Here is a 22,972-nt window from a genome sequence, read left to right on the forward strand (position 1 = left end):
AGGCTACAGACCCTAGCTGCCCTGAGGCCTTACATGACTGCTGCTTTCTTCTTGTTCCAAAGCATGGCAGAAAATCCCCTCTCTTCCTTCTTTCCTCCTCTGCCCAGCAATTGGCTCCCAGCGTTCTTTATTAACAAATCGAGAACCAATTAGGGAACCCTTCCTCTCCAGAAATATCAATCATTTTGATTTATATTTCTCTCATAGCTTAGGATTTTCTAGTGTTCCTTAGCCATTTAAGACTTCTCTATTGAAAATTCTGTTTAGATCTCATTTTAAAAACTGGATTATTTAGTTTGTTGATGCCTAGTTTCTTGAATTATTTATATACTTTGGATATTAGCCTTCTGTCAGATGTAGGATTGGTGAAGATCCTTTCCAAATTTGTAGGTTGACTATTTGTCCTATTGACCAGTGTCCTTTGCCTTACAGAAGCTTTTCAGTTTTGCCCATTGTTGATCTTAGAGCCTGAGCCATTAGTGTTCTGTTTTGAAAGTTGTCTCCTATGCCAGTGAGTTCAAGGTAGTTCTCCACTTTATATTCTATCATGTTTAGTGTTTTGATTCACTTGGGCTTGAATTTTTACAGGGTGATAGATATCTATTTGCATTCTTACCTTATACACATTAATGCAAAAGTATTCAATAAACTATTCACAATCTTTGAATAAAAGAACATATCAAAAAGATCATTTGTCAGCTTGAGAGATGGCTCAGCAGTTAAGAGCACTGACTTCTTCCAGGGGCCCTGAGTTCAGTTCCCAGCAACCACCTGGTGGCTCACAACCACCACTAATGAGATCTGATGCCCTCTTATGGTGTATCTGAAGAGAACAATGGTGTACTCATAAACATAAAATAAATAAATCTATAAAACAAAAAAGAAAAGAGAAAGAAAAAGATCATTCATCATAATCAAGTGAACTCATTCTACAGATGCAGGGATAGCTCAACATATGAATATTTGTCAAAGTATTCTGCTACATGAACAAGCAAAAAAAGAAATCGCATAATTACCTCAGATGAAACAAGCAAAAAAAGAAATCACATAATTACCTCAGATGCTAAAAAAGTATTTGACAAAATCTAACACCCCTTCATGTTAAAAATCTTAGAGAGAACAGGGACACAAAGCACATACCTAAACATAATAAAAGCAATAACCAACATCAAATTAAATAGAGAAAAACTTAAAGCAATTCCACTAAAATCAGGGACATGACAAAGCTGTCCACTATCTACCTATCTATTTAACCTAATACTTGAACTTCTAGCTACAACAATAGGATAACCAAGGAAGGAGCTACAAATTAAACAGAAGGAAGTGAGACGGGTATGGAGATGTAAACACCTAGGGGGTCCCTTAGCTGCCATAAAGCACAGAAGATTTCACCCAGAAGCCCTCCTAGCCTGGGATCTGCCAGCAGTGGAGCCTCTCCAGTGTACAAGTATGCAGTGGCAGATTGAAGAGAAAGGGAAGTGGAACAGTTTGAGCACTATGAAGAGATAGGACTAGAGACACGAGGATGGAGAGGAAAAATGTGTTGTGAGTAGACAGCCCTGCTGCCAGAGGCCATGGTGCAGTTCAAACCCATGCTGAGCAAAGCCATGCATGAGCAGCCCTGGGGGGTGGGCAGTGGCAGGGAGTTGATGTCCATGCCTCATATTACCCTTAGAGATCATGGGGAAGTCTCTGGACTGCGCAGCTGCATGAAACACCTGGTTATTTAGGGGCTGTGCATATCTGGCCCCTCCTAGCACTGGTTGTGGTGCTCTGGTGAGCTAGCTCCTCCTCTCACCAATAGCAGCTCTCACTCTGGAGAGCAGGCCCTGTCCCTCATCCATGCAGAACAGTGGAGCTGGCCCTGGTGGCAATGGCATGGGTGAACTAGTCCCCAGAGTATGAGTGTGGGAGAGCTGACCCTACCTTAACTGTCATGGGATGGTATGGGCATGGAGGTAATGCACTTCCCCCATTCACCCATAACCACATGTGGCACTCTGACCCCAGGGTCATGAGACCAGGAGAGTTGTCCATGTCCCTGACTGCCTGCAGCACTTGGGAAAGTGGGCCCTGCACCTACCCTAGGGAACACAGTAGAATTGGCCCCAGTGGCAGGGGCACAAGTGAACTGGCCCTGAAGGTGTCTGCAAGGGAGAGGTGTCCCTGACACTCATCTTCCTTGAGTGGTGTAGGCATGGAGGTGATGCCTCCCTTCAACCCCTTTTCCCCTCATGGCAGTCAGGAAAGCTTGCCCCCAGGATTATGAGAGCAAGAGAGTTGTTCCTTCCCACTTCTAGCTTCAGCACGTGGGAAAGAATGAATCTCCCTGGGCAGTGCAGTGGAGCTGGCCCTGGTGGTAAGGGTACATGCAAGACAGCCTTGAAGACAAGAGCTCTTGGTTCTCCCATGTCTATGCTTTAAGGTGTGGTAGAGGTAATGCATTCACCCCTCATCCCCTATTGCAGTCAGGAGACCTGGCCACAGGGTCATGATAGTGAGAAAGCTAGTCCAGTCCATTGTTGGATCAGTTCTCATAAGAGCAGGTCATGTACCTTGCATGAGCAGCACAGTAGAGCTGATCCAGGTGTGGGTGTGCAGGTAAGATGGCCCTTTGACTATAGAGATGCATATTCAAAAGTCAGACGTAGAGAATGAATGTATGTCTCTATTGTTTTCTGCTTTATTTTTCAATACAGGACATTTTATTGAACCTGGAGATTGACATTTAGGGTAGGTTAGTGTGTCGGTGAGCCAACACAAGCATTACAAGTGAGCACCACTGCACTAAATTACTCAGGGCTTCAATATTTACGTAACATGCACTTTTTCTTATGACTCATCTTCTGAGCTCCAACAATGGAACAATCTGAAAGGTAAATTAATATAAAAAGGCAATAGCAACAGTATCAGGATCCCTGAGTATTAGTCCTGATACCAGAAGCAGAAGTATTCTTTGTTGTAAGGTATTCATATCAAGAGCCTTGTTTGGAACCAGTTTCTGAAAGTGGAAATTTTATCTCCAGTTCAAAACAGCTACAACCATTGAGAATACAGTCTGCTCAGTCCGGTAGGATTGAGATTAGCAAACCTATGTCAGCTTAGCCTAAGAAGTTGCTGAAAGGATTCTGGCTCTGAAACTAATAATGGAGGACCAGAAAGAATGTCAGGAGGTCAACAAATGCTGAGGCAAGATCACTTCAGATAGAGGTGTCTGGGAAGAGCCTTTCCTCCTGTAAGGGTAGGTATGGAAGGTCCTGTGAGTAATATCAAGCCTGAACTCTGCATCAACATTTTATATCCAGGAATACTCATGCCTGGTTACTCACTGTCCAGTCTTGAAGAAGGAGAGCAGTAAAGTGTTATACCCTTTTTCTTTAAAAAAAAATCTCTCTCTCTCTCTCTCTCTCTCTCTCTCTCTCTCTCTCTCTCTCTCTCTCTCTCTCTCTCTCTCTCCCTCCCTCCCTCCCTCCCTCCCTCCCTCCCTCCCTCCCTCCCTCCCGTCTCTGTCTGTCTGTCTGTCTGTCTGTCTGTCTGTCTGTCTATGTGTACTGGCTAGTTTTGTGTCAACTTGACACAGCTGGAGTAATCACAGAGAAAGGAGCTTCAGTTGGGAAAATGCCTCCATAAGATCCAACAGTAAGGCATTTTCTCAATTAGTGATCAAGGGGGAAAGGCCCCTTGTGGGTGGAACCATCTCTGAGCTGGTAGTCTTGGTTCTATAAGAGAGCAGGATGAGCAAGCCAGGAGAAGCAAGCCAGTAAAGAACATTCTTCCTTGGCCTCTGCATCAGCTCCTGCATTCTGACCTGCTTGAGTTCCAGTCCTGACTTCCTTGGTGATGAGCACATTATGGAAGTGTAAGCCGAATAAACCCTTTCCTCCCCAACTTGCTTCTTGGTCATGATGTTTGTTCAGGAATAGGAACCCTGACTAAGACACTATCTATCTATCTATCTATCTATCTATCTATCTATCTATCTATCTGTCTGTCTGTCTGTCTGTCTGTCTGTCTGTCTGTCTGTCTGTCTGTCTGTCTGTCTGTCACCCGCCCACCCACCCACCCACCCACCCATCCATCCATCCATCCATCCATCCATCCATCCATCCATCCATCCATCCATCCATCCATCTATCTATCTATCTATCTATCTATCTATCTATCTATCTATCTATCTATCTATCTATCTATCATTTATGTAAGTACACTGTAGCTGTCTTCAGATGCTCCAGAAGAGCATCAGATCTTGTTATGTATGGTTGTAAGCCACATGTGGTTGCTGGGATTTGAACTCAGGACCTTCAGAAGAGTAGTCAGTGCTCTTAACTGCTGAGACATCTTACCAGCCCATGTCACACCTTTTTGAGATCAGTCAGGGAAGATCTGTAGCAGCTCCCATGATATTCAGGACAGGACCATCAACCTCTGCTCTGAAAGCTGCTGTGTCAATACAGAGCAAAAAGGAGTGGAGCTAGTTACCCAAGTGAAGCTGGCATTTCTTCTGTGCTGTGAAGGCAATAAAAAGCATAAATGGCCTTGGTCTGTGCCACTTAGTGAGAAGGGAGGCCAATGAAAACAGGGAATCCCTCCTGGTATAATTGTATTTAGCCAGAACCAGGACATTTTTTCACTTAGGTCATATAACCTTTGATTTTGCAGGAAGTGTTTGCACTGCTTATTCTTAGATCAGAAGAAACATTGAAGATCACAACTTCTGTGTTTCTGCCACCCTGGAGAAACGTCACTTTTTGCAACTCTTGGAAAAGTATATACCGGTGGGAAAAGGGTTAGTTTCGAGGGAACTGATGGGATTTAAGTTAGGATGGTTCTCTCTTTGGAGAGTGACCTGCAGCTGTGCTCACAGTATGGGGTTTCTGGCTTACTCTCAGAAACCCAAACTTTATACTTGAAACCTGTGCCCAAGTCAGTGTGACTAGTGAGGACGTGTTCCAACACTGAGAACTACACTGTGGCCTTGGTTGTGAGGGTTGCACAGGGAATTCTGTCAAGGTCAACATTATGGAATTTCGACATGAGGCAGGCACAATTGGTGGGTCCTCCAGGGCTCTGAAGCAGGAGTCAAAGTACCCCAAGTGCCTTGCCTGGTAGCCTGCTATTGCCTGATCTCTCCTGATGCTCTGTGTGATGTCTTCCTATATGCTAGTACTTGTAGCCTATTAGGAGGAGGAAATGCCTTTCTCTCTCTGGCTTCCTCACTCAGCACAAGAAAGGGCACTGCCCCTTCTGCCAAGCCAATGCCCTTGCCTTTTGGCACTCCATCCTTTGGCAAAGGCATGTTTTGGCATCTTGCCAGTTTGTGCCCGCAATTACAGTCCTGTTCCACCCCTACTACTATTGCTGATGCAGTAGAGTCCCTGAATGGCATGTCAGTACCAGCCCTATCTCTTTTCTCCAGACACACACTGCCAGTCATCCAGATCATAGCACCCAAAGTACTCTGATACTCACTGAGGGCATCAGAGGACTTCCTACCTAAGACTCCCTTCTAACTTTCCTACCAGTGACCTATGGTAATGTGTATGGAGTGCACTCTCGCCATGACTTCTTTTTGCCTGCTGTCTATTCAACGGATAGCCTCTGCCTTCATAACTCTCCTCACAGGACCATCCCAAAAGAATATGATAACAGCTTAAAAGAACCAGATCTTTGGGAGCTTTTGGTCCTCCAGCCTTCTCAATACTTTCTAATGTGTCTCTATATCAGGGTTGGGAAAAGGGCCCTGCCTGTATGCCACCAGTTTACCAAGTCAAATGTAGTTATTCTATTGCCAGTGTCAATAGAATCACACAGGACAAGGGCACTGAAGGGTCCTATCATCACCCAAACTCTAGCTTGAAACCTGGATAGAATGGTCTGATCAGACATACAATCTGCCTCAAGGACCTTCAGAACAATGTGGACAAATGCAGGTTGGGGGAACACAACACACCAAGCAAAGAACCCTCTGGGATACACACCCATCTCAAACACTCTGCATTAACATTCTCAAAGATGAAATGGAAAGGGCAGGCCAAGGGAAACAATATAAACTGGTTTCTATTAGGAACTTAACACAGTCCTAGGCAATGAAGTTTTAGACATGACAAGGAAACTCTCTTAATGGACCATCCTGGTCAGGCCCAGGTATAGTTCCTTGGGGGCCTGGCAAGACTGGAGAATTTCATGGGCTGGCTGTACTCCTGTTGCCCAATTCCTGCCTATGACCCTCATAACCAAATGTCCAGCACTTTTGTCCCCTCCCTCTGCTAGGTTGGCTTCTGGACAGCCTGGCCTTTAACATGAATATTCTTATTAGCACTTCAGGGAATAAAACACCTGCCTCTCTGTACAGTTCACTGTAAAGAGCAGTGGTTCTTTGCAAGGCACCTTGTAGTTTACAATTCGGAGTGACCCTAGGTTAACATGTATACCTGTGTTGTGAGGCTGTGTGTGTGTGTGTGTGTGTGTGTTTGTGTATGTTTGTTACTGTGAAAGTTTGTTTATGTTTATATTGCTCCATTTCTCTCAAAATGTTGCTTGTCCATGCTACCCAGGGAGTCTGTGTTTTGGATCACCTTTGTTTACTGCTATGAGGATCTATGTTCTCAACTTTTACCATCTTCTCCCAGTGGTGTCCAGATTATGCTGCACATTTATCCAAACAAGCACTGGGCTTAGGACACTGGTATTAGAAGCTGAATCCACCATTTCTGCCTTCACTATTGATTTTACTCTGAATGACAGGACCTCATTCTCCTTAGTGTTCAGCTTGCAGACTTGTTTCCAAAGTCTTGGGATTTGTATTTGTATTCTTAGGTAAAGTGAGACTTAGGTTCCTACTGTTCAGACTTTTCTTCAAACCAAGGGACCCCCAAATTCTCCTGAGAACATGGTGGACTTGACTTGAAAAAAGAGGCTCTCCCAAACTGGCAGATGACAATGAGGTAAAACAAAACAAAACAAAACAAAACAAAGCAAAGCAAAGCAAAACAAAACACAACCAAAAACCTTGTGTTTGTAACATGTTTATACTAAACTCTCATAGGAATGTTAAGCTTTGCTTGCTTGCATTGGTCATAAAAGACATCCATAAGATTCTCCCTGAAGCACCTAGGGGTGCCTTACTCACTCCTGACCTTGAGGAGTGTAGATATTGGGACTGATCATTAAATTCTGTCCGGGTTCATTTTGGTCTCTAAGAGGGCTTGGGTCTCCCCTCTGACACTACAACTCAGTGACCCATTCCTGATATGATACTGGGTGACCCATAATGTGTCCTCGTCAGCCAGTCAATAAATTTCTTTCTGACACAGAGCAGAAATGGCTTGTGTTTGTTGGGTTTTCCTTTGGAGGCTGCTGTATATACACATCCTAGGGTGTTCTCCTGACAGTACCTCAATATTAGTTGGGAGGGAACGAGTGCCCTTTCTTCTCTTCAAGATCTTTTTATCAGGCACTCATAAAATTCTCAAGGTTTTGTGGGTGTGGTTGTATTCTTAATCCTCTGCTGGGAGCTTCTTCCTAGCTACATGGGGTGCCTCTTCAGGATCCATAACCAACCCCAGTGCTAGGAGTCCCAGCTAGGATCACAAGCAGAGACTCCCTGAGCCTCCCCCATCCCAGATCTCTGGTATATCCCAGCAAAGTCCACCCACCCTGCTCCAATTTCCATTCACTCTCCTGGTCCTCTCTTCCCAGCTCTCCCTACATCTGATCGCCCTCTCTGTTCTCTTCTCTATCCCCTCTGCACCTTCTTCCAGGACCCTCCTACCAGTAACTCACCTATGATGGCAATTTATTTCCATTTCTGACTAAGATTCAAATATCTTCCCTTATGACCTTCCTGTTATTTAGCTTCTATGAGTCTATAGATTGTAGCATGAATATCCTGTACTTTATGGTAAGTAAATACCATGCATGTCCTTTTGGGTCTTTCATACATCAACCATGATATTTCCTAGTTCTAATGATTTGCATGCAAATTTCAAGATATCCTTGTTTTTAATACCTGAGTACTGTTCCATTGTGTAACTTGACCACTTTATTTTCTTGTTTATGTACACACACACACACACACACACACACACACACACACACACACACACACGGATGCATGAGCTCCCACGCAAGGGTGCATGTGTGTGTGCAAGGGTGCTTGTGTGTGTGCATGTGTGTGTGTGTGGGTGTGTACACATTGTCCATTTGAGGACATCTAAGTTATTTCCAGTTTCTGTCTACTTTGAATAAAACTGCTATAAACATAGTGGAGGCCATAGACTCTCGTGGTATGGTGGGGCATCCTTTGGGTATATATATGTGCCCAGCAGTGGTATAGCTGGGACTTGAGGTAGTTCTGAGAAATCATCAAATTGATTTCTAGAGTGCTTTTATCTGTTTGCTGTTGCAGCAGGAATGAAGGAGTTTTCCCATTGCTCCCACATCCTCAACATCATGTGCCGTTCCCTTGAATTTTTCATGTTAGCCATTGTCATGGATGTAAGGTGGAATCCAAGAGTTGTTTTGATTTGCATGTCCCTGATGATTAAGGACCTTGAACAATTCTTTTAAGGGCTTCTTGGTCATTGCAGATTCCCCTGTGGTGAATTCTCTGTTTAGCTGTATACCTCATATTGTAATTGGGTTATTTGGTTTGTTGGTGTCTAATTGTTGAGTTCTTTATGTTTTAGATGTGACCCCTCTGTCAGATGTGGGGTTGGTGAAGATTCTTTCCCAATCTGTAGGCTGTAGTTTTGTCCCATCAGTGGTGTCCTTTTCCTTATAGACGCTTTTCAGTTTCATGAGCTTTTCAGTCCCATTTATCAATTGTTGCTCTTAGTGCCTGAGCTGTTGGTGTTCTGTTCAGAAAGTTGTTTCTTGTACCAATGTGTTCAAGTCTATTCCCTGCTTTCTCTTCTATCACATTAAGTGTATCCAGTTTTATGTTGAGGTCTTTGGCCCAATTGGACTTTGTTGTTCAACCTATAGGGTTGCAGACCCCCATGAGAGCTCCTTGGGTACTTTCTCTTAGCTCCTCCATTGGGGGCCCTGTGTTCCATCCAATAGATGACAGTGAGCATCCACTTCTGTATTTGCCAGGCACTGGCATAGCCTCACAAGAGACAGCTATATCAGGGTCATTTCATCAAAATCTTGCTGGCATATGCCATAGTGTCTGCATTTGGTGCCTGATTATTGAATTGATCCCAGGTGGGGCAGTCTCTGGAGGGTTCATCCTTTCATCTCAGCTCCAAACATTGTCTCTCTTGCTCCTTCCATGGATATTTTGTTCCCTCTTCTAAGGAAGAATGGGTTATCCATGTCTTCCTTCTTGATTTTCTTGTGTTCTGCACATTGTATCTTGGGTATTCTACGTTTCTGAGCTAATATCCACTTATCAGTGAGTGCATATCAAGTGAGTTCTTTTGTGACTGGGTTATCTCACTCAGGATGATAGCCTCCAGATCCACCCATTTGCCTAAGAATTACATAAATTCCACCAGCAATGGAGGAGTGTTCCTCTTTCTCCACATCCTCGCCAGCATCTGCTGTTACCTGAATTTTTGATCTTAGCCATTCTGACTGGTGTGAGGTGGTGGAATCTCAGGGTTGTTTTGATTTGTATTTCTCTGATGATCAAAGATGTTAAACATTTTTTCAGCTGCTTCTCAGCCCTTTTGTATTCCTCAGTTGAGACTTCTTTGTTTAGCTTCAGTTAACTTGTTTGTTTGCACCCCATATTTCAATGGGCTTATTTGAATTTCTGGAGTCCAGCTTCTTGAGCTCTTTGTATATATTGGATATTATTCCCCTCTCAGATTTAGGATTGGTAAAAATCCTTTCCCAATCTGTTGGTGAACTTTTTGTCTTATTGACAGTATCTTTTGCATTACAGAAGCTTTGCAATTTTATGAGGTACCATGCATTGATTCTTGATCTTAAAGCACAAGCCATTGGTGTTCTGTTCAGGAATTTTTCTTTCCCCAGTTTCTCCTCTATAAGTTTCAGTGTCTCTGGTTTTATGTGGAGTTCTTTGATCCACTTACACTTGTGCTTTGTACAAGGAGATAAGAATGGATCAATTAGCATTCTTCCATATGATAACCGCCTGTTGTGCTAGCACCATTTGTTGAAAATGCTGTCTTTTTATCCACTGGATGGTTTTAGCTCCCTTGTCAAAGATTAAGTGACCATAGGTGTGTGGGTTCATTTCTGGGTCTTGAATTCTATTCCATTGATCTACTTGTCTGTTGCTGTACCAGTACAATGCAGTTTTTAATCACAATTGCTCTGTTGTACAGATTGAGGTCAGGCATGGTGATTCCACCAGAGGATATTTATTGTTGAGAATAGTTTTTGCTATCCTAGGTTTTTTGTTATTCCAGATGAATTTGCAAATTGCACTTTCTAACTGTATGAATAATTGAGTTGGAATTTTGGTGGGGATTGCATTGAATCTGTAGATTGCTTTTGGCAGGATAGCCATTTTGACTATATTAATCCTGCCAATCCATGAGCATGGGAGGTCTTTCCATCTTCTGAGATCTTCTTCAGTTTCTTTCTTCAGAGACTTGAAGTTCTTATCATACAGATCTTTCACTTCCTTAGTTAGAGCCACACCAAAGTATTTTATATTACTTGTGAATATAGTGAAGGGTCTTGTTTCCCTAATTTCTTTCTCATCCTGTTTATCCCATGTGTAGAGAAAGCCACTGATTTGTTTGAGTTAATTTTATATCCAGCTTCTTCACTGAAGCTGTTTATCAGGTTTGGAGTTCTCTGGTGGAAGTTTTAGGGTCACTTATATATACTATCATATCATCTGCACCTCACACAATAATAGTGGGAGACTTCAACACCCCACTCTCACCAATGGAGAGATCCTGGAAACAGAAACTAAACAGAGACACATGGAAAGTAACAGAAGTTATGAAATAAATGGATTTAACAGATATCTACAGAACATTTTATCCTAAAACAAAAGGATATACTTTCTTCTCAGCACCTCGTGATACCTCCTCCAAAATTGACAATATAATTGGTCACAAAACAGGCCTCAACAGATACAAAAATATCGAAATCATCCCATGCATCCTATCAGATCATCACAGACTAAAGCTGATCTTCAATAACAGCATAAATAATAGAAAGCCAACATTCACGTGGAAACTGAACAACACTCTACTCGATGATACCTTGGTCAAGGAAGAAATAAAGAAAGATATTAAAGACGTTTTAGAATTTAATGAAAATGAAGCCACAACATACCCAAACTTATGGGACACAATGAAGGCAGACCTAAGAGAAAATCTCATAGTCCTGAATGCCTCCAAAAAGAAATGAGAGAGAGCATACACTAGCAGCTTGACAACAAACCTAAAAGCTCTAGAATAAAAGGAAGCAAATTCACCCAAGGGGAGTAGATAGCAGGAAATAATCGGGGCAAAATCAACCAGATTAACTGGAGGGCACAGGGACAGTATCCTAATTAACAAAATCAGAAACAAAAAAGGAGACATAACAACAGAACCTATGGAAATCCAAAACATCATCAGATCCTACTACAAAAGGCTCAACAAAACTAGAAAACCTAGATGAAATGGACAATTTCCTAGACAGATAACTGGCTTTTGGATAACAGACAGGGCTGGTCTGTGTTGCCTTGGCTGTCCTGGGACTCACTCTGTAGACCAGTCTGGCCTCAAACTCAGAAATCTGCCTCCCAAGTGCTGAGATTAAAGGTATGCATCACCACTGCCCGGCTCTTAGTATGGTTCTAATCGGGATGTTGGGCACCTACTTGTTGCAGTAAATAAATCTCCAACCCCAATAAGGCCATGTGAAGAACACACATCTCAGTTTTAATATTTATAAGCTGCACAGCTAGGTTGGCCAGATTTACCACTACTTTATTTCCCAGCTATAAGATCTCTTGCAACTTGTAGCTTCTCTAGACCATGTGGTTCTGCTCCATCTTCCTTTCACCTCCTCTTCCTCAGTCTTCCTCTGACTGCTCTGTCTCTTCATCCCCTCTCCTCTTTCCTTTCTTCTCCCTCTCGAAAACCTCCAGCCCCACCTTTCCATTCCACTGAGGAAATCACAGGCTCTAGCCTTTATTTGACCAGTTAAGATTGGGAGAAACTTCATATGAAGTCACCTGAGTGTGTTATCCACTCTTCCTTGAGGCAACCTATCTTGAGGAAACAGAATTAGCATCAAAATACCAACAGCACCAAGGCAATCCACAATGTGGAGGACGTCATCATCATTAATTCAATTTATATTCCAAAATCAGTTGCCCTGCTCCTCGGATTGCCCCTCATGAGATTCTCTACCCATTCCCCCTCCCCTTCTCTTTTCCCAAGGAAGAACCCACCTTTGGGTGCTCCCCAGAGTACCTCCCACCTGAAGCAGATCAAGTCTCTGCAGGACTAGGCACATCTTCTCCATCTGATGCCAGACAAATCAGACCATTTAGGGGAACAGGATCCACAGATGGGCAGCTAGCAGACTGAAAGACAGCCCCTGCTTTAGTTGTTAGGGGACCTGCATGAAGCCTTGACTGCTCATTTGCTATGTATGCAGGCAGCCTATGTCCAGGTCATGCTTGCCTATTTTTGTTGTTGTTGTTCTTGTTTGTTTGGCACTGAGAATATGCCCCCCCGCACCCCTCTCCACCCAAGGGTCTACATGAATTGACTCTGTTGGTCTTCCTGTGGAGTCCCTGTCCTCTTATGGTCCCTCAGCCCTTTTACTACTTTTTCCATAACACTTCCCAAACACCATTTAATGTTTGGCTATGGGTCCCTACATCTGTTTCAGTGAGCCATTGGGATTAACCTCCAGGGGAGAGTTATGCTAGGTTCCTATCTGCAAACTTAACAGAGACTCATTAACACTCAGGGATTGGTTCTTGTCCATGGGATGGATTTCAAGTTGGGCCAGTCATTCTTTGGCAATTCTCTTAAGTCTCTGCTCCATATTTCTCCCTACATTTTTTGTCACTGGGATGAATTTGGGGTCCAAGGTTTTGTAGGTGGGATATTGTTCTTATCCCTCTACTGCCTCTAGTGGAAGTGGCCACTTCTGGGTCCATATTCCTCACTGCTAAGAGTCTCAGCTAGTTGCCCCCATAGACTCCCTGGGGTCTCTACCCATCAGGAGTCCTTGGTATATCCTAGAGTTTGAACCCTCCCTCCACACACTTACGTACACAGACACCCACAGACACAGGGTCACACATACACCCCCCCCCCCAACAGACACACACACACACACAGACACAGACAAATACACACAGGGACACACATAGAAACACACCATCAGACACAGGGATACACATACACACACACACACACACGTACGTACGTATGTATATATAGTATATATGTATATGTCTCAATTCTTCCACCACACCATATTTCTCATTAAAAACACTTGTGGATCTGTTTTGAGAACCAGAGGCCTTCTTTCACACTTGTGGATACAAAAAAGTAATTTTTGAAAAATGACTTCATGTGCTTATATGAATTATGTATCCTTACAGTAATTAACTCCTATTCCAATTAAGATTAAAAATTTTTTTCTACTATGTGAAAAGCATTGTTTGTGTTTTTATTAAAGAGGCTGTCTTCTCCAAAGATGTTTATTTCTGGCCTCTTTATAAAAAAATCAAGTAGTTGCTGCTTTGTGGGATTATGACTTGATATCCTAGTCTGTTCCATGGATATGCATCTCTGTGTTTGTACCTGTAGTGTTCTGGTTTTGGTACTATGTTTCTGAGATACTTTAAAATCATGTATGATGGTATCTCTTACCTTATCCTTTTCCCTTGGGATTTTTGTAACTAAATCATTTATACTTACTTTGTTGTTGTTTGAGACAGGGTTTCTCTGTATAGCCTGGCTGTCCTGTAACTCACTCTGTAGACCAGGCTGGCCTTGAAACCCATCTGTTTCTGCCTAACTTTATATTTGCATTTTTTAAAAAAAGTATTTTTCTAATTTTGTAAAATGAATGCCACTGGAATTTAAGAGGTATTAAAATAAATCTATAGATTGCTATTGGCAAGGCAGTTATTTTTACAATATTGGTTGATTAATTAAATTCATAAGCATAGTACCTATCTCGTAGTGTTCTTAATTTTTCTCTTGACCATTAAAAGTTTGTAGTAAGCAGTTTTTTTCCCACTTCCTCGCTTGAATTTCTTGAAAAATAAATATGAATTATTTTGTGAAAACTGTGAATGAGATTGTTTTCCATATCTTACTGTAGAGATATTTGCCTACCTATATTCATTTCAGGTCTATTCATAATAGAAGATCCAATCACCTAGAAGTCTACCAGCTGATGAATTGATAATGAAATTATACTACATATACACAGTGGGACTCATTTCAGTTCTAAATTAAAATGAAATCATGTTATTTTAGGGAAAAGTGTAGGACTTGGAAACTATACTGCGTGGATTAAACTAGACTCACACAAATGCTGCATAGTGTCACTCATATGGATATCCTAGCTCTGGATACTTGTATTTGTATGGTTAGCTTTGGGTACTGTAAAAACTCAGAGAGAAGAACCCCATAAGAAGAAAAACAGGCTCTACAATAGAGGATAGGGCTACTAAAAATATATAATGCACTATAAAAGGGAATGGAGAAACAATGTTTTTAAAAATTATTTTTATTTCATATGCACTGGTGTTTTGCCTGCATATAAGCCTGCAAGAGGGCATCAGATTCCCTGGAAATGGAGTTATAGATAGTTGCGAGCTGCTATGTGAGTGCTGGAAATTGAAACCAGGTCCTCTGGAAAAGCAACCAGTACTCTTAGCCACTGAGCCATCTCTCCAGTCTCCAAATATTAGGGTTTTAATCAAGGATGAGGACAGGGAGAGATCAGACAGGAGAAGGTCAAGGTAAGGTTTAACCAAAACTAAATTTGGGTGAAATGATATAAAGAAGTTTATTACTTGAAAATAAATAAATTAATTAAATATTATTATGTAAAGAAACTTAAAACTGTGGAGTAGGGATCCATATTTTTTAGTAATAAACTTCAGCTTCATGATACACTATAGAAAAACAAGAGATTAAGTATGAACAAGAATACTAGAAAAAGGCTGATGTTTGATAATTCAAAGAAATTAAGTGAGCCGGGCGTGATGGCGCACGCCTTTAATCCCAGCACTCGGGAGGCAGAGGCAGGAGGATTTCTGAGTTCGAGGCCAGCCTGGTCTACAAAGTGAGCTCCAGGACAGCCAGGGCTATACAGAGAAACCCTGTCTCGAAAAACCAAAAAAAAAAAAAAAAAAAAAAAGAAATTAAGTAAAATAGTGTCTGAGTTGATAGGTAGTATTATATGCTCTGACTTACTTACACATTGTACAATAAAGTATGACACCAATGAATTGAAGAGTGAAAAATAGACCTGAGGAGTAAATATTAAAGTTGTTGAAGTTATAATATTTATGACTTAAAAGCAACTACCTAAGAAAAATGAAGTCATTATAAGTTCAATAAAACAATGTTCTAGAAGAGAAGGAAGGAGTCATCTTATTTGACACTTACTAGGAAATTATAGCTATGAAGACATTACCTAGACAACATGTATCAAGAATCAAAGAGTTGGGCAGTGGTGGCAGACACCTTTAATCCTAGCACTCGGGAGGCAGAGGCAGGCAGATTTCTGAGTTTGAGGCCAGCCTGGTCTACAAAGTGAGTTCCAGGACAGACAGGGCTACACAGAGAAACCCTGTCTTGAAAAAACAAAAAACAAAACAAAAGAAACAAAGAGAACCAAGAACACAGATACAGACAAGTATTTTAAGTTCAGAAACAAATTTTGTTGATTCCAACAACGATTTCCATCCTTGATTTTTCTATTCCCATAGATATACAAGTCAGACGCAGTTCTAACCATACTGTTTTATTTTTAACAACAACATCAAAAGGAACAAAATTAAAAATAAACAATTATGGTAAGTTTGCATTACTGTATGTATTCTTTTTTCTTAAGAATTACAAAATACAATGTTCTTTTAGAATGTAAACCAAAGAGAAAAATAGAATGAAAATATAAACTAAAAGACACTTGTTTTAATAAGTACATGATGTGGGATTGATGAAGGATTTAAAAATAAAGATTAATAAGATTGTTATCATTCTCAAATTTTATTTTTGTCTTTCCAGATTAGAATAGAGATAACTAAGGACATCACTTTATCTATGCTAGTCCCAGGAATATTGCTGGTAAAATTTTGGGAAACGCATACAGGGAATACTTCTTAGGAATTATGGCATAAAAATGTATTAGGAGTAAGGATAAAATAATTTGTGGTCAAGCTCTAGATAAGAAACAAATACTTTTGGGGGATCTGAGGGATTAAGGGCAGAGGAAGCTGTAGGAATAGAGTAAAACGGAGGAAAGGAAGGGAGCAACAGAAAGAAAGGAAAAAGAAGGAAGGAAAGAACAAGGAAGGAAAAAAGAACAATCACATACTATTGTTATAATTTTTGCTGATGAAAATAAGATAGGTGTAGTAAAGGTGTTAAGGAAGGAAAAGAAGATGAAGGGCTTGGATCCTTTCCTTGTATACTGTTCATGTGCTCTTTTAAGATGTTTGTATGTTCTGTATGGTCTGTGTACAGCTCATTATCCCCAAGTATTGGCTTTTGAAACTTTTCTTCCTTAGGCTTAATCCCTGAACTCTTGACTCTTTTTGATTCTAGCTCTTTTTGAGTAAAATCCTCACCCTTTCTACTCAGAACCACCTTTTGCCTCCGCTGCCGTCGCCTCTCTGGTGTCTGTTCCTCTGACCAATTTCCTGGGTTTTCAGGCTTCTCAAGCTACAATACACAGACAAAAAAAAAAATAAGGTGTATGTGGTTCACATGTGTAGTGAAACTAAGGACTATCCATGACCATCTCCTCACCTCCAGAAGTGTATGAATGCGCTCTAGATTGGGATTCTGCCCAGCCTGCAGCAGCTGCCAAATGCTGTAGTTCTCATCTAGGGTAACTTCAAGTAGATCTCCTTCCATCATAAGCTCCTCTAGGGGTGCCCGGGTGGCTTCAGGCAGTTCCAGTACTGGGCCAGTTAATTGGGATAAAAGTGAAGGCAGCAGTTCCTTATCTGGTGGGTTTGGGGAAAGCTCTTTTAGAATATGATCTTCCTCTAATTTTCCTTATTACAAAAAAGCTGAAGACACAGAAAGCCATTTTGGTGGTATCTATTCATTACCTATCAACACCTAGACATACCTCCTTTAAATGAACTTTCCTTTGGAACAATCTTCTCAGAACTTTTCAATCTTTCTTCATTTAGTACCAACTCCTCCTCTTCCTGAGAAGAAGAGCAGGAATGGATTACTTTAATAAAATTGAAAAAAAAAATCAGGCTCTTTATATCCACTGTAAATGAAACTTTGCTTACTCCCCACAGAGAGCACATAGAACAGTGGTTCTCAACCTTCCTAATGCTGTAACCCTTTCATTGATACTCATAAATGTAATTTTGCTACAGGTATAATATAAATATCTGATATGCAGAGTATCTGATACTCAACCTCTGTGGAGTCATGATCCACTGAGAACCACTGATACATGAGAGTGCTATGAGTATTAGGAATCTAGAATGATACAGGATGGGGGAGAGGGACTGACCCAAAGGACATTGATAAAGGTAGGGTCTTAATAGTCTAAAGTATAGAAATCTGTGGGTAAAAAGTAGGCCTGATAGCTTACCTTAAGGATATCCTTGCCACTATCCTCTGTGAGACAGTCAAAGGCAAAGCCTGAAGGCAAGGGCTTCTTATATCTCAATTCATCCTGTAGTTGTTGGCGGGATTTCTCCAGCTGTTTCAACAAAGCACTCACATCCTCAGAAGCTAGAGCCTGTCTGGCACGGCCTTGCCAACCAATGGCTCTCTCTGTGAGGCACTGTAGGGCCTCACCCTCAGGTAGCCTTACAGACAGTCTCTGTAGTCCTACCAGCAATGACAAGATGGTCTCCAGGCGTGGACGCCTTGATCGCATGCACAGTGGGCACAGGAACTTGGTGTCCCATTCCCACCAAGCTAGCAGTTGAGATGAGGTATGACTGGCTCTTACTGAGCTGAGTAGGTGGGGTACAGTCACACATTGTCCATGGAACCAGTCATGACAAAGATCACACTGCAGAGCTTCCACTCCTGCACAGACCTGCCCACATATACAGATGGAGGTTGCAGAGGAATTCATCGATGAGGACATTGGACTGGGCTTGGCTGAGTTGATGTGACGTAAGTGCAAGATACCTTCCTTTTCTTTCTCTTCCCCTTCCTTAAAGGCCATGATCTAATGAACCCAGGACAGAGAAAAGCTGTTAAGCACCTATCCTCTTATTAGATTAGCCCCTTTACCCTTCTCCCAAATTAAAATAATAGGCTTGGTATATAAATGGTCTGCTTATGGGCAACAACCCATACAACAAACCATTGCTAGGCTATCTTTTTTTCAGTGAGATACCCATAAGCTACATTTTCTCTGTGTCAAGCTGCTTACCACAGACCCAGGGTCCCTGAGGTCCTGTGCAGACAGCCCCAGCAATTCTGTGTCATATTTGTATAATCCCATCTCCTTTTCAGTCCACCGACTGCGCTTGGTGCTGACTGAACCAGCATCTGCACATGGGCAGAGAACCTATTAACAGATAAAAAAATAAAAGAGGGAATTACTGCCCTTTATCTCCCTGAGATGTCTCGAAAATTCATGTTCACTTATGTGTTCTGTGTCAACAACCAGGGTCAGGCACAGAAAATGATGTGGTAAAAGGGACCAGATCTCACCTCCAACAGTGTGTAGCAAGAATTCTTCTTGAGAAAAGTCTTAGAAGCTTTCTCTTTCCAGGAATGTGCTGTCAGTACCTGATTCTCCAGCTGTCTCAATTCCTCCAGCTCCACAGGTAAATCCCGACCAACAGCTACAAGGCCCTCCAAATCATCCAAACAGGGGTAGTGATCACCATTCTAAGGTATGTACAATTAAATTATGTCAAGTATTATTTTTAGATTTTTTGAGAGGTTATATATTATACCATATAATCAGTATAGATGAAATACAGACTTATTTTGAAAAAGGAAAAATGGCAAAATAATTTTCTCACAAAATTCTTTCTTTTGCTGACTCAGAATCAAAACAATTAGGGCTGATCTAATCACTTGCTTCTTTACTCTTGTTTTGCCAACTCTTTCTGTGTTTGAGCCCAAATCATCCCCTCATTCCTTGTTTTTTTATCCTGATTACCTTAACTTAGCTAACTTTCCATCTTCAATTCCTCCCACAAACCCAACTCTATATAAAATTGAAATAGAATGGTCTCTCTTCACCTTATAGGTCTGGGTAACAAAGTTAAGAAATGTGATCCATTGGGGGCTGGAGAGATGATGGCTCAGGGGTTAAGAGCCACTAACTGTCCTTCCAGAGGACCTGAGTTCAATTCCCAGCAACCACATGTTGGCTCACAACCATCTGTAATGATGTCTGGTGCCCTCTTCTGGTCTACAGGTATACAGGCAGGCAGAGCACTGCATACATAATCAATCTAAAAGGAAGATGAAAGAGGAGGAAGAGCAGCAGGAGGAGAAGAAAAAAATCACAATCCTCACTTGAATCTCATTCACATCAGCAATCCAAGCCTGTGCCTTAGTCAGAGCTTCCTTCAGAGACTCGATGTTAGGTAGGTAGACAGGGATGTTTTCTGCCTCACGTATTATAATTTCCAAAGTGGCTGGAGAATGTTTCTGGCTAAAAGTAATGGTGAAAAAGAAATTTGTATTTAATATTATAGTTGTGTGTGTATAGTCCTAGGTTTCTTGCTGAATGTATAAGCAGTAAAAATTTTGATAAAGCAAGTGAAGAATAATGCTCTAAGTCGTAGTAAGGATATAGTGGTGACCAGATCTCATTAATAATGTTGATAATCTGAGAACAAACTCAGCCAAGGAATATATTGACAATTTTTTCATTAAAGTACTAGAAAATTTCTCCCAAGCCTATGAATTTCAGGTCCTGGGCTATTTTAGAGATGTCATGTATGGGTCTCATCTCCTGAATGGGCTATAAATCCAAGTAAAGTGGTTGGCTACCCTCATACATTTACGCCACAATTGCACCAATATCTTGCATTCAGGTTTGCACCTGGGTGATATTGATAATTATCTTTCTCCATTAGAGTGTACATCATCTGTACATGAATGTAATCAGTAATGGGTAAAGCTTCTAGTTGGAGACCAGATCGATTTCTTTCTGTTTATGTAAGCATGTATCTTTATCAAGATAATGTAGAGTAACCAATAGTTTTGGCTAAAGCATGTGACTTGGGAGTTTGGGAACCAAAGGACTCCTTGAGCCAGTAACTCAACAAGATATAACCTATTTCTAGGACTTGATGCTCCACTTGGTGTCATAAGATGTGTTATTAGGACACTGTGGGGACAAGGGTACTATTAGTCTGTTAAAGAAACAGAGCAATAAAATGACTCCCAATGACATTCTGGTGTAACTACAGATCACAGCACTGTTCAACTTTCATCAGAGAAGCTTCTTCTTGCAGTAGATAGGAATTAACATTGTTGAACTTTCACCAGAGAACTTCTTGCAGTAGAAGAGAATTAACATAGACTTACAACTGAACTATTGCAGAGAATGAGAACTTTTGGATCTAGCACTCAGCCTAAAATGTGACTATTTCATCAAATCCCTCTGCTTAAGGTTCAGGAGTATTTGCAGAAGAGGTGGGCTGAGATAGAGGATGGCTCCAAGAAAAGTGTCTTCTGGACTGGTACACATGTGAACCCACATAGGTTCTGACACTAAACACGTGACCTATACAAGTTCAAATGAGGCAAAATCCTACTGCTGAGAGAGTAAGTTGACACAAATTACCATCTTTAACCAGACGGCTAATTGTAATTGATATGTGCTGGGAGAAAAAGAATTGCTTTTCTCCACTCAAGTATTACTTGATGTACTGGCCACCGTCCTGGTTAGACCCTTTTCTTAGTACTCTCTAACACAAAATGGACTTCATGGTTTTGTGTGTGTATGTTTTATTTTATTGTTTTTCATCTTATTGATTTTCTTATTTTAAGTCTGAAAATTTGATTTTTGTTTTTTTAAGAGAGGGAAAGAGAGAAATTATAAAGTTGAGCATATAGGAAAGTAACAAGTGCTAGAAAGATCTCCTTATGTGATCAAATATAGTGTATAGAATTTTTAATAAAAAAAAAAAAACCTTAAAGATGACATGGCATTTTACATACATAGGACTAGGTTAACGTAGGATGCTAAGGTACTGATTCCTAAAATATCTAATGAAAATTATACTCTGAAGCAGACTCAATAAAGGCCACAAGGAAAATACAAATGGGAAGAGGTTATTCTTTACCTAGCTTTCAAGCAAAAATGGGCCTTTTCCTCCCAACGTTCTGCAATAGTCAGCAGTTCTTGTAGCTCTGCTCGAGCTTTGTTCACAGAAGGGCTGGAGGCTACCTTGGTTCCCATAACTAAAAGCTTCTTCATGATGACCAAAGAGTGCCTTTGGCCTGAGGGAGCCAGGGCCTGCTTCACTTGATCTAGCCATTGTGCCTGCTCCAACAGCTCTTCAAGTTGATGAGCTTCAGGCACTTCCACACGAAGCTGCTGACCCTTTTCCATCAGGGACTGAAGTATTTCTAAACTGTAAGGCAGTGAAGTTAGAGCCTCACGGGTCTCAATTTGGTATGATTCCACCTGTTGAAGAACATCCTGCAAAATTTTAGAATAAAAATGAAGATTTTAGCTATCCAAATAATAAAAAAAATCTATCTAAATAATCAATCTATAATTCCTTTTAATAGATTTTTATTAATTTATCTTCACCCTCCATCTTTTTTTCCCTTCAGAATACCCTATGCTCTCTTTAATATGAGATACTTTGTCAAAATACTCCATGTTCTCTTTAATAATCTGATTTCAATTTAATTTTCTGAAATTACTTAATATAATCTTATCACTGGGAAAAGCCTCTTGAAAGTGAAAAAGGAAAACCTTTTTCTTCTAGTAACAAGAGTCAGCCTGACATGAGTAGCAGATACCTGCTGAGTATCTTTAATATGATGTTTATTTAGACAATATCTTCTTATAGTATAACACTAAAAGTATAAGGGCAATATGAGAACTTTCGTCGCTGATGGTAGGAATGAACCTGACTTTATAAGGGGTTCTTTAACTACTAGTTCTTGGACTTTCTACCAGGAATCAACCACTATTGGACTACTCACACCACACTGTACACGACCCCTATTCATCCTTTAGAGAACTCTTTTTGATTCCTTTGGAGAACCCTGACTAATACTGACCCTCTGTATTCAAGCTTAAATCTTTCTTTCAGTAAATGCTTGTTTAGTGTAACTGAAATAAACCAGGCCAAAAATAAACAACCCCCCCCAACAAACAAACAAACAAAAACCCCAAACAAGAAACAAAACAGGAGGAAGGGGGTTTCTTTCTAAAACAACCATGTTCTTATGACTCCCTAATTACTTTGAGATTCCCTTCATGAATCTCCTTTTAAGAATAATTTCACTATCCCCAGCTGCTCTTCACCTTAACTTCATCAATCTGATGCATGGTACAGGGCAGAGTGCCCATCTGTTTGAGAAGAATCTGTAGTTCAGTAAGGGTGATTTGCCGTGTTTGTAACCTGTAGGAAGAAAGGAGGTTGTATTTAGTAAACCTGCCAATGCCTTTGTGTAAAATACAAATTTGAACTCTGTATTTCTCCTTTGTATTACATCTTTGAAAGCTCCTCTTCTAAAATTAAGAATCAACTAGACAAAACAAAAGATAAAGAAGACACATTTCACGGGTAAAACATCTTTGTAGAGATCATATAATTAAAGTTAAAAAATAAATATGTAGCCGGGCAGTGGTAGCCCATGCCTTTAATCCC

General features: G+C 40.9%; 1 protein-coding gene across 2 annotated transcripts in view; it reads right to left on the minus strand.

Annotated features, from left to right (window-relative positions):
- Positions 1 to 15,911: 15,911 nt before the first annotated feature.
- LOC146999837 (lysine-specific demethylase 5D) overlaps positions 15,912 to 22,972 on the minus strand; it is a 47,040-nt gene continuing 39,979 nt past the window's right edge. For both annotated transcript variants that reach the window (XM_085834387.1, XM_085834386.1), the window contains exons 18-26: positions 22,627 to 22,723; positions 21,428 to 21,786; positions 19,647 to 19,785; positions 18,828 to 19,007; positions 18,544 to 18,681; positions 17,746 to 18,336; positions 17,263 to 17,344; positions 16,935 to 17,134; positions 15,912 to 16,847 (exon numbers count right to left, since the gene is read on the minus strand). In XM_085834387.1, coding sequence (XP_085690513.1) covers positions 16,506 to 16,847; positions 16,935 to 17,134; positions 17,263 to 17,344; positions 17,746 to 18,336; positions 18,544 to 18,681; positions 18,828 to 19,007; positions 19,647 to 19,785; positions 21,428 to 21,786; positions 22,627 to 22,723 — 2,128 coding nt within the window. In that variant the 3' untranslated portion in view covers positions 15,912 to 16,505. The remainder of the gene's footprint in view (positions 16,848 to 16,934; positions 17,135 to 17,262; positions 17,345 to 17,745; positions 18,337 to 18,543; positions 18,682 to 18,827; positions 19,008 to 19,646; positions 19,786 to 21,427; positions 21,787 to 22,626; positions 22,724 to 22,972) is intronic.

This window comes from Mus caroli, unplaced genomic scaffold (assembly GCF_978045245.1).
Source record: "Mus caroli unplaced genomic scaffold, Mus_caroli_1 scaffold_34, whole genome shotgun sequence".
Classification (NCBI taxonomy): Eukaryota; Metazoa; Chordata; class Mammalia; order Rodentia; family Muridae; genus Mus; species Mus caroli.